This window comes from Rhipicephalus microplus, chromosome 6 (genome assembly GCF_043290135.1).
Source record: "Rhipicephalus microplus isolate Deutch F79 chromosome 6, USDA_Rmic, whole genome shotgun sequence".
Lineage (NCBI taxonomy): Eukaryota > Metazoa > Arthropoda > Arachnida > Ixodida > Ixodidae > Rhipicephalus > Rhipicephalus microplus.
Window position 1 is genome coordinate 174,848,873 of NC_134705.1, and position 12,647 is coordinate 174,861,519.

General features: G+C 47.4%; 1 protein-coding gene across 1 annotated transcript in view; it reads right to left on the minus strand.

Moving 5' to 3' along the window:
• Positions 1-10,062: 10,062 nt before the first annotated feature.
• LOC142765053 (protein Skeletor, isoforms B/C-like) overlaps positions 10,063-12,647 on the minus strand; it is a 41,187-nt gene continuing 38,602 nt past the window's right edge. Inside the window, exon 10 of the mRNA XM_075865621.1 lies at positions 10,063-11,076. Coding sequence (XP_075721736.1) covers positions 10,885-11,076 — 192 coding nt within the window. The 3' untranslated portion in view covers positions 10,063-10,884. The remainder of the gene's footprint in view (positions 11,077-12,647) is intronic.

Consider the following 12,647-nt stretch of genomic DNA (forward strand, 5'->3'; position numbering starts at 1 on the left):
GCGTCGATGGAGGAGGTCGTCGCGAACGGCGAAATGGTGGGCTTGACGACGTAACGCGCGAGTAGATGGAGTGGATGGATCAGTCAGCAAGTCTATCAGTGAGGCAATCCATTGATCCTTGCGCTGTTCAGTAGCAATAGCATGAATGCTAATCGAAGAAATGGCAAGGTGAGACACTGAGTTGTTGGCATTGTCGTCAGGCAAGGGAGAGCGCGACAGGGCGTCGGCGTCAGCATGTTGCCTTCCATTGCGGTACAGCACGCGGATGTCATAGTCTTGCAGGCGAAGTGCCCACCGGGCGAGACGGCCTGAGGGATCTTTCAATGACGACAACCAGCATAGTGCGTGGTGGTCGGTGACGACATCAAATGAGCGACCATACAAATAAGGTCGGAACTTTGCAAGGGCCCAGACGATTGCCAAACATTCTTTCTCGGTGACTGTGTAATTAGTCTCGGCTTTAGTAAGCGTACGGCTCGCGTACGCCACGACATATTCCGGGAACCCTGGTTTGCGCTGCGCAAGGACAGCGCCGAGGCCGACACCACTGGCATCCGTGTGTACCTCTGTAGGGGCCGTAGGGTCGTAGTGGCGGAGTATGGGAGGCGACGTCAACAAACGACGAAGTGTTCTGAAAGCGTCGTCGCACTGTGATGACCACGAATGGAGAGGCCCGTTACTTCCGAGAAGCTTCGTCAGCGGCGATATGATAGTCGCGAAGTTTCGAATGAAGCGCCGAAAGTAGGAACACAGTCCTACGAAACTGCGCAGTTCCTTCACGGATGTCGGCTTGGGGAACTCGGTCACGGCCCGAAGCTTGGTTGGATCAGGGAGAATTCCGTCCTTGGACACGACGTAGCCGAGTATTGTCAGCTGCCGAGCTGCAAATTGGCACTTCTTTAGGTTCAGTTGCAGACTGGCGTTTCTCAGACGCGTTAAAACATGCCGAAGGCGTTGAAGGTGCGTCGAGAAGTCAGGAGCGAAAACGACGACGTCATCGAGGTAGCACAGGCACGTGTGCCATTTCAGGTCACGCAGAACTGTATCCATCATGCGCTCAAAGGTGGCGGACGCATTGCACAGCCCAAACGGCATAACGTTAAACTCGTACAAGCCGTCGGGGGTGACAAAAGCGGTCTTTGGTCGAGCGTCCTCAGCCATAGGTACTTGCCAGTACCCTGAGCGCAAATCGAGGGATGAAAAGAATTCTGCTCCTTGCAGGCTGTCAATCGCGTCATCTACCCGCGGTAGTGGATACACGTCCTTACGAGTGATCTTGTTGAGGTGTCGGTAGTCCACACAGAACCGCACAGAACCGTCCTTCTTCGTGACGAGAACGACAGGAGATGCCCAGGGGCTGCTAGAGGGGCGAATAACATCGCGGCGAAGCATGTCGTCGACTTGCTCGTTGATTACACGGCGTTCTGTGGGAGATACGCGATATGGACGTTGCCGCAGCGGTGGCTGTGCGCCTGTGTCGATGCGATGCGTAACGGTGGATGTGCGGCCGAGAGAAGGTTGAGCGACATCGAAAGAAGAGCGGAATTCTTCCAACAGGCCCAAAAGCTGGGAACGCTGGCCCTGCGTAAGGTTGTCGGGTATGCAGGGACCGAATATATCATCGGATGATGAAGCAGAAGTCGAAACAGCACCAAGCGTACAGGAACTTGGGCAGTGCATGTCATCGGGTTGATCCATAACTTGCGCGTCTTCGATGGGTTCCACGCTGCCGAGACATTCTCCTTGCACCAACGTAACGCTGTACGAAGATGAGTTCACAACAAAAATAGTGGTGCTGCCGTGAGTGAGCTGCACGGTCGCGAAAGGAACCAGCAAGCTTTTTCTTATGAAAACACGATGAGATGGCGAGAGGAGTGCAGCGGTGTCGGAAAGACTTGCGCAGTAGACCGACACCGCCACGAACAAGTTTACAGGCACTTGAGTGTCGTCTCTGACGAGTAACTTGCTTGCAGCGGATGGACTGTCGGCCGGCGTCAAAGAAGAGAATGGCGCGAGTTCTATTTCTGCTGGTGCGCAATGAATGACGGCGTCGTGGCGGGAGAGAAAATCCCATCCTAGGATGACGTCGTGAGAGCATGAAGAAATTATGATGAATTCGACCGCACAATATATATATATATATACACTCGCGGGATCAAATCCCGTCTTCGGCGGCTGCATTTTAGATGGAAGCGAAAATGCTGTAGGCCCGTGTGCTGAAATTTGGGTGCACGTTAAAGTAAAGAACCCCAGGTGCTCAAAAATTCCGGAGCGTTCCACTACGGCGTCTCTCGTAATCATACGGCGGTCTTGGGACGGTAAACCCCACAAATCAATCAATAAATCAATCAAAAGACTGGGAGACTACATGGCACGACCAACCGGAATTTAAACTCGCTATATACAGCACCGCAGTCATGAATCAACGCAAACGAAAGCACGAAAACCAGGCAAAAGCCGTATGAAGTATTGCTTGATCCTCATCACTTGCTTAATTCAAAGCACTGATTCACTCAAACTGGCTGTGGGTTCGATAAATAAGAGACTATTTTAATATATCATCATCATCACCATCATCATCATCATTATCATCATTATCATCATCATTATCATCATCATCATCATCATCATCCTAACTACGTCCTTTGCAGGAAAAAAGGCCTCTCCCGTGTTCCACCAGTTGGCCCCGTAATGTGCTTGCAGCTGCCAATTTATACCCGCAAACTTCTTAATCTCATCCGCCCACCAAACCTTCTGTCTCCCCCTAACTCGCTTGCCTTCTCTGGGAATCCAGTTAGTTACCCTTAATGACCAGCGGTTATCCTGTCTACGCGCTACATTCCCGGCCCATTTCCATCTCCTCTTCTCTATTTCAACTATGATATCCTTAACCCCGTTTGTTCCCTAATCCACTCTGCTCTCTTCTTGTCTCTTAAGGTTACACCTACTCTTTCCATCGCTCGCTGCGTCGTCCTCAACTTAAGCTGAACCCTCTTTGTAAGTCTCCGGGTTTCTGCTCGTAATCGTAATCGTAATCGTTAGACACCTTTTCTTAAGTCAACGACTTGCTGCTCTGTCATAGTAGAGTACGAAGTAATCTGTATAATGGGAATTCTTTTTCATTCGGGAACATAGGTAGAAGAAGCGCTGCCATGTTTGCCTTAAAAAAAAAATTGCCAGGCTTGCGCATAACACGCAGCACAGACATAAGCTATAGAACAGCGTCCGAGGGCCATCAATACAAATATACACGTGCAAGGTACCCACTAGGCCATAAACGATCGTAACTTTCAGGAAGTAGGGAAGCACCCAATGACACTATTCATTAGTTTGCGGATGAGTGAGGTATACCCTCTTCACGGATGTAAGATATTATAGGCGCACTTTGTTTGCGCGGTGGCTAATGACTATAAACAGTTGTGGCTGGTTCTTCCATAATGTGTTGGAAGCACTCAACGACCCACTCGTTTCGCGATTCGCGTTGTGTGGCGCCTTCTTATTCTAGGGGCGAAGCTCCTTATAGCGGCACCCGTTCGTCCCGCGTCCCGTCGTAGTATGTAACCAGTCTTACGCTTTGACTTGCAAACATTTTGACCACCAAGGTGGTGCCGGTGAGAGATTCCTTCTGTGCGTTGTTGAACAACGAAATATAGTGCTCAATGTACGTGCCAATAGCTGATAATAGGGTATGCGAGACAGGAGCATTCGGCTTTTAGTTAACGTGCACGCTGCGATCCCCATTAGCAGCCATTGCATGTACATTGAGCACTATCTGAAGGGAAAGGGTTGCTACGTTATACCCGCTGGGTGTAACCACCTTAGTTTTAGAAAGCTTTAGCGAGCGTTGAGCCGCAGTGCAATGAATACAGTGAACTAGTATATACCATGAATGAACTCGTGGTAGTTAAAGGTGGGAAGTAGGTACGAAGTGCAAGCCGTAAGAAAGTAAAAGCCGAATTCTCCTGTCTCTCATTTCCCATGGAGCCATTGGCATGTACATTGAGCTCAATCTGCCAGGAAAAGGTTGCTACGTTATACTCGCTGGGCGTAACCTCCTTGGTTTTAGAAAGGTTTAGCGAGTGTTGGGCCGCAGTGCCATGAATACAGTGAACTAGTATATACCATGAACTCGAGGTGGTTAAAGACGGGAAGCCGACCCGAAGCGCAAGCTGTTAGAAAGTGTGCGTGGGCCACCTCCCGTTTAGTCCTTGGAATGTCCGCTGGATGGCGGTGTTTCTATATGGGGAATATATGATGAAAAGATACGAGATGGTGGTACTTGGAGTGTTGAATAGATTGACGAACGGACACACAGACAGATGCATGAATGGACGCATGAACGGACGCAGGGGCGGATGCATGGACGAACGCAGGAACGGACGCACGCACGCACGCACGCACGGACGGGCGGATGGACGCATGGACGCATGGACGGTCGCACAGACGGAAGGAAGCAAGAACGAATGGACGGACGAATGCTTCGCCCCACTCTCCCTCATTCACTCCGTGGATATGCTGCCCATTTTTTTTTACCCTTCTACGACGCTGTATCACACGGTTCCTAGACCGACATGACAGCTGTATATATGGTGTTTACGCGAAGGAGTTTCGTAAACCAGCGGGGCTCTGTGGTAGAATACTCTACTGATGTTCCTAATGATGTCGCGGGTTCAAATCGCATTATGAAAACAGTAAGCCATATTTAAGGCATCGTCCTCCTCATCTTCTTCTTCTTCGCGTTACTGTCTTCTTGCGCTTACTGCTTACATAATGTTGTTGCAACAACTAGCAAGAACCCAGGCTCAGATTCGAGTCTCGTGCATTCCTAGCAATTTTCTAGTTGCATATTTTTTTCTTATTTCTCACGAGAGGGTATAGCGGTTACGAATACCAGCGACGGCGGCACCGTATAACTATACGCGCCCAAATCGGCTCCTGTTGCGATATTATTATCGTTGTCAGAGTAATTTACGGGTCTCAACACCCCTCACTGTCACTGCAATCATGGCTGGCAGTAGACAGCAGCTGCTTACGAATGGATATTAATATCATTTACACAGTAATACGGGCCTCAACCACCCTCACTGTCACCACAATTCAATTCAATTCAATTTTATTTTCCAGTTTATACATACTGGATGGTTGCGTTGGGTTAAAAGCTACATAAGTAGCTTGACGAGACCCAACGACCAGACTATGCAGGGCAGTAACAACAAGCAGTCCGGTGCAGTGACGAGAAAACCAACAAGTAAAACAGAATACCATATCGTATGTACATATACAGCGATTTACATGGATTTCCAGCATAAAGATTGCCGGAAGAAAAAGTGAAAATAAATACATGTGCATAAAAAGTGCTAAAAATAAATAAAAAAGTGCTACATACAATAAAATACGGCTATAGCATAAGTAATAAACATAAATAATAATAGCACAGAATAATAACACCGTACCAATGTAGCAATACTAGCTATTCGGGACAAAATAAAAGAAAAAAAACACTGGCCATATAACACACCAAGAAATTCATGTAAGCAGAAGACTATGTTAAATCATGGCTGGCAGTAGACAGCAGCTGCTTACGAATGGATACATGGGTGGCAGCGAAGAATAACAGCCACCACAGGCATTATCTGTCGTTCACGTTGAGTCCATCTGTTGACCTTGCATGAGAAGCGCAGTTGCGGGTATACACCGCACCTTATACCCGCTGTAAGAGGCGGTCATTCTTGATTGATGATGGTAGTCACTAAGAGTGGCCGGTGGATGCACGAATCTGATTAGGCCCTTCGGAACGCGTTTGAGCCCGTTGCGGGCCGCTCCCACGTCGGAACAGAAAGACCAAGTGTCTCCACTGCGTCGCCGGCCTATTGGCTGACGTTCTTAAAAATTTTCGTTTGTTTCCTGCTTTTTTTTTCTAATTTGGCGTGCCATTTTAGTTACGGACACTGGCGCTGGTGGGACTATACCCACTGCCGTTCCCATTGCGATCTTGTAACAGATTTGTCTACGTCTCGCACACCGCAGCATGTACGTACAAGAGATACGAGCTCACGAATATTATTTCATAAATGAAACGCTGGCTGGCGTTGGACTAGATTGCGCTAATTGTTTATTACGCCCGATCGAGTTCCAGACAACGTGAAAGGCAAAGCGAGCACGGTGATACGGCGCCAGTCGACTTTCTGTGGCATTGCTGAACAACGTCAGTTGGTTGAACCAAGTAACCGTCCACTGGCTATAGCCAATAGTCGCTATCGAAGTGGTTGTTTTTGACAGTTAATAACTGGGTGGATACTTGCGCATAGCCTTTGCGAGTAGAATGTGTTGCTCATCGCCTTTTCAATTACTGGCCTGGCTTGAGTCTAGGTGCTCGCGTCAACCATGCCGTAGGGAAGCGAGCGACTGTGCGGATACCAATGGTGGTTTCAAGTTGTCATAGAACGTCTACTGCAAGCACAGTTGTTAAGTGCTCACTTGGTCACATTTCTTCTTTCCGCGAATCAGCGAAGGGCCGCTGCACGTCACGCGATCCAACTAAGCATTACGCAAACCTACGGAACTGCCCATGTTGTTGGTTTTGCAGCCGATGTCTAAATATACCTGAGAGGCGTGTAGTGTAATTTGAAACATTCGTTTGTTGCTCAATTCTTATGTTTTGACGCATGGGGTGATTCTGTAGGCTCCTACCACGCGGTAATAACATGCGTTAAGGAGACGTCTTTCACTACACGACATTCGTAGTTCGAAGTATTTTGAAAAAAAAAAAATATCGTGGCAGAACTTTCCAAGCAGACGGCCTCGATTCGATTCTCACTCGAAGTTTTTTTATTATTCTATTTGACTCTTATTCGATTGTTTGGCCCGGACAAGATGATGATGTTTCGCTCACAACCAATGACGTCCACACCGTAGCCGAAATTTCTGCGAGACGCTTTAATGCCATCGCTTTAATACGCGTTTTCGGCAGGCATTTCCTAAAACGCGTGGGACACAAATGTGATGTTCGCACACGACCTTATTCAGTTTGTCAGTCGCGCAAAGTGAAAAAAAAAACGCAAGTGCATAATGGTTTAATAAATTAATTTTGTTAGGACACGCACACACACGCACACACACACACACACACACACGCACACACACACACACGCACACACACACGCACGCACACGCGCACACGCGCACACACGCACACACACACACACACACACACACACAGACAGACAGACAGACAGACAGACAGACAGACAGACAGACAGACAGACAGACAGACAGACAGACAGACAGACAGACAGAGTCTGAAAAGAGAAGTGGCAAGAGAACAATTTCTGTTATTGGGCGATCCTGTTTTCGAGTGTAAACATCGCAAAGGGCGGCGTACGTACGGCGATGCATCGAAAGGTCACGGAACAAAGATCATCGACCCGACTCCTCGACGTTCGTGTTGAATACGGCGGCCACAATGGCCGGCAGCGCGGCGAGACGGCGTCAGAACGACGTCACCGCGATGCAGCGAACAATGGGCGGCACCGTGCACATGAGGCGATGCTGCTGCTCGAGCGTGAATGATCGTAGAATGAACGTCGTGCGGGCGCGTGAGAGCCGACAAGTGGGACGAGGTCGAGCATTACCGTCGTGATCATCTTGAAGGACCGCGAACGGTAACGTCGGTTCGCAACCAGCGAGCAAATAGAGGCTATAGTTTATATTTCCTCGCTGGATGCCGAACGTTACAACAGTTTGCACCCTTAGGGGTGCCTTCCGCGTCTATAAGTAACCCCCCTACGATAAGGGTGTAAGCAAGAGACACAAAAAGCACCCTTAAGAGTGCATGCTGGTTTGCAGTGTACTTCCGAGCAGTGGCGTAAATCGGGAAAAAAAAAACGCAAGGGAAAACACAAAGCGTGCTTTCCGTTTAAATAACTAACACCCTACGATAAGGGTGTAAGTTAGAAACACAAAAAGCACCCTCAAGGGTGCAGGCTGATTGGCAGTGTATTTCCGAGCAGTGACGTAAATGCGAAAAAAAAAAAACGCAAGGGAGCACACAAATCAGACAATGGCGGCCATTTTCTTTTTTAAATGAGGGTTTCGTTTTTATTTGCGTATGAATGAAATCATGCTTAGAAATAAAGCATAACGGAAGAGCACGGTGTCCCAGGTCGAGTAATTGTATTGTCCTATTCAGTCTTCTAAAAAATCGGGCGGGTGGCTTTTGCGATTTCCAGTCTCACGCAGCTGACAGGTGCTGAGCATAGGTACACGCAACAAAAAAAGTGAAACAGCCTTTAAAAAAAGTCAAAGGCGCTGTAGTTAACTGTCAAGCAATTCAAACATACGATGTTCTGAAGCTAAACCTAGAGGAAGGATACATACAAGCCTCCCCCCCCCCAGCCTCAACACAAGGGGGGGTCAAGACGTCCCCCCCCCCCCGATTCTGTACCATCCCACGATTTCAGCCAACGCTTCCGAGCCAGACTCTCAAAATAATCAAAACTGTAGAATTGCGTGGAGAGTGCACAACGACTAAACGTGGAAATTATGACTCACAGAGGGCAAAAAGTAACTCAAGCTTACTGGGAATGTAATGTTGCTTACAGGTTTTCTTATAAGTTTCTGGTAAGAATATACAGGCCAAAATGGAAGGTGCGTTGTTGACAAGCGTAGAGAAAGAGCAGAAATGTAAAAATATGCGTGGTGGATGCAGGGTTGCATGCAGAAATGTTTGAGGGGGGGGGGCGGAACCTCATCGATTTAAAAAGTGGGGGCCGGGCAGCCAAATGGTTATTTTGCTTGTATGGCAAAAAAAAAAAAACATTCTGGGAGTCGGGGCACGGGTCCAGAATGCCACCGCCTGGATGGATGGATGGATGGATTGCGATTATTGTAGAACATGTGGCTGCCATCCTGTTTTCGGCGCATGCATAGCCATTTCATCTATGTATGATAATTTAACAATAGGAATTATGGACGCTGAAAACCTTGCGAGATTAGGTCATTTGTACTTCAGTGAAGCCGTCTGTTACCTTATCTGGCAAAACACTTATTCATCTATGAAATTCATTGCTAGAGCGTGCGGGATATGGTGTTCTGCGGTTGTATAGAAAATGTGTTCAAGGAAATAAACTTCTGTTGATAGTAGAAAAAGTGTCCCTCTGTGAGCACCGTCGGGGTCTTGTTAAGTCCCGGCGGTGGCGTGAGGACATGAATCCCTGTGAGCTGTGCTCAACACAAGCTCTTCAAGCTCATCGAAACGTTTCTTTGTAGATTACATTGTATCTGATACACAACCAATCAGTTAAAAAAAAACGAAACAGGCCGAAGAAGACCGTTCGTGTTGTTCAGCCTTCCATATGTTTGGTATTCTGAGCCGTTTCAAAATGAATATCAATTTACGATCAAGCAAAAAAAAAAAAAAACCCTCGCTATTTGCCCCCATATTCTCTATACGGCTCCTTCCCAAGAGAATTCAGTTGATCTTTCGCATTAAAATTTATCAGGCAAAAGCAGAAACCGAAAAAAGCACATAGCTGGTCAACAGGAACAACACTTTACGACATAACATCACTTGGTTCATTTGTGGCGTTCAAATATGTTATACATGGGCAGAAGCTGGCTAAATTCGCCCTGTTATGGTTATCTAGCAAAAGGGAACACTACGGTAACGTCGCTAGTCGCCTACCTGTCAGCACTTCGACGTTTTTGGCGAGTTTCTTCCGACAATCCTAGTGCATTGTTTTGTATTGAGGAAAGTAAAAAAAAACAATTAATAATAAAGAACACGTTATAATATATTTTTAACTCACGTGCCTCGAACTAAAGGTTGCCTCATTATAATCTATCCACGTAAAAAAAAAAGAGTTGTTGCGTGCTAAATGCCAAGTATTTTCCGTCTCGCACTCAAGCTCGGAACTTGGGTACAACCGTTTAATAACGCTTTCATCCCCCCTGCGCAGCTGCAATGAGACAGACAAAACACGCACTCTACATAAAACAACAGCCTGTTGCGTGATGAGTGGCCTCAAGCGTTTTGGGGCCCACAATAAGTAGTGTCGAGGTCATTGCGCATGCGCGACACGCTGACAGCGTTTGGGTTTTGCATCGCATATAGGAAGACTATTTCTAGGATTCGGTGCGAGCCCAGAAGCCCGCACAAGAAGCCTCGCGTGAAGCGCACCTGATCACACCCACTGAAGTGACGGTTCTCGGCCAAGACCAAACTAACGCGATTTCTGAGCAATGGTTAAAATTGGCGGCACAGTTGCTATTGCTTTGTCATACCTCACACACGCGACGAAGAGATACTGGAAAACTAGCACATGTATTTTAAGGTGAGTTGTGGATTTGAGAGCTCTTAGGCTTAACGCACATAGGATGGCTGTTGGACTGTCTTGGCTGAACAAAAAAAATGGACTCACAGATTCGACGAAGAGTGAATTACCACTATGCCTTCCAACTTTAAAAGTCTAAAGAACACGTCTACCAAACATAATTTTTGTTGCATCTCATAATTATTGTCCATCGCGAAGGTACGTTGCTGGCCGTCAAGTGCAAGACGCCGGCACTGAGCGTCATATCCTATTCTAATAGGTATACCTACTGTTTGGCCCAAAGCGAGCACACTCAAAGAACGTTGTGGCTCCGAACTTCTTCGGCCCCCATTCATTAAAAGCTGCGCTATAATCGAGGCTTCAGGCAAAGAACTCGAAGCGGCGGCAAACTTGCCTACAATTATATTGTTCCGCGGGGCACAGACACAGCATCTTACTGGCTAGAACATCACACAGAGCAACTCGTGCGTAAGTCTATTAATCGCTAAACATATGACAAAATAATGTTATAAAAAACGCAAGTAGTGAACCAAGAACGTTAAGCAGACAAAGGTCAGGGAAGGCGCGTGAGGACGCAGCCGATGAAGAGCAGCAGTAATGGCGGCGACACCAGGATAGTCCTGGTGGCTCGGCCCCCGTCGGCGCCAGGTTGCTCTCCCTCCGTGCCGCCCGTGCCCAGGGGCTTGTCCTCTTCACCGGGATTGGTCACCAATATCTTCCAGCCCAAATAGTAGTGCGTGAAACACTGCGCGTGCAGTGCAGCGGCAAGTCATCGTAGACGTGCTTGTCAGAAATTTCATGCGAGAGTTTATTTAAATGGACAGTAGGGGCGAAATGACGATTTATGACTAGCGATAGCTCAATGTATGACAACGTCTAAAAAGGAGTATTATCAACATAATGTCTCACTCACCAAAAAATTAGGCTAAATGTATCATACGACGTGCGCCATGAGTGGGACATTTGCAAAATTATCTCCATGGCTTGTGCGCCCCCTATAATTAACCACTAGTAATCAAACCATCAATAAAAATAACTTTCTGTGCATCAAGAGACGTAATAGAATGCTGCTTGTCTGTTTGTTTGATTTATAGAAAAACGTACGGCATGTTGTTACTACGAGGAATGGCACTAGTAAATGAAAAGTTCTGTTTTTGGCTGGATAGGGCAATAGGTGGTGCCATCTGGTGCTGCCCAGTTGAGCCAAGCATGCAAAATCATGGCCTCCGAGATTGCAGAAAGTTTTTCAACTGCCGTTGTTGCTACTGTGGCTCCCGCTACTTTCGCTCGGCTGCTGCGGGTGTTGTCGGCCGCGTACTAACGGTGGGCAACGTTACTCACGTAAGCAGTGACGTCTAACAGTCCACTATGAGGCGCGGGTTGTTTGAAGAGTAGGAGCGCGATGCAGACCACTAAAACGTGATTTTATTTCAAAATAAGCACTTTTTGGGCTCAAAATTAGCCCTACGAGGTTTCTGGACGGCTATTTCAGCGATCAACATTGACTTAATATTTGCCTCTAGTGTTTCTTTAGGGTGAAAGCCCCACAGGGCTCATGAGTAGGAATTATCACGAGCCCCGACTGCATTCGCCTTAGCAGACTCGAACGCGAAAGCCGTCTTTTCATTCTCAGCAAAATGCACCTTTCCCTCCCCCCCCCCCTTTCAAAGCTTACAGCTCCTCACTTGGAGACATTCATAGACGGTAAAGAGGGGGGGGGGGAGACTTAGAAACCCCTAAAATCGTTCAAATTCTTGGAAATTCTTCGAACCTTCTTGCCCGGGTTTTTCACTGGCTTAGGGACCAGCACTCTTTTGAAGAACAGACGATGTAAGGTGATTACTTCGTCGTACATGTCATCGTGGTATCGCAAGTTTCAATGACCAGCAACGTAATGATGAAGTGACACTTTCGCACATAGTAAGACCCGTTTCAAAATCTCGTGTGATGTCACACGTCTCTCAAGACCATTCGTGTTGAAGCCGACGGCCACTCATTTCTTTCGTCATGAGGCACCTCAAGAATAGGGCGTCCAATGACGTGAACTCAAACGTAACAAAATAAAGGCCGGAAGTGCTTATCCCACGGTAGTTCAACACAGGCGGGAGCCCACAAAACTTTAAGATGAGGAGACAAGAGTAACAATAAGTCAGGCAACACCCCACCCCCCTTCTTCCTTGTCACTGCATCTTTCATGTGCGCTCGCATGTTCTTTACGCCTTCAGTCATTCAAGCGCCTGTGACTCGGTTTTCCTACATCCGTCCTATTAAACCACACGTTGTCATTGGCCTCACAAAAATTGAGTGTCATTGAAA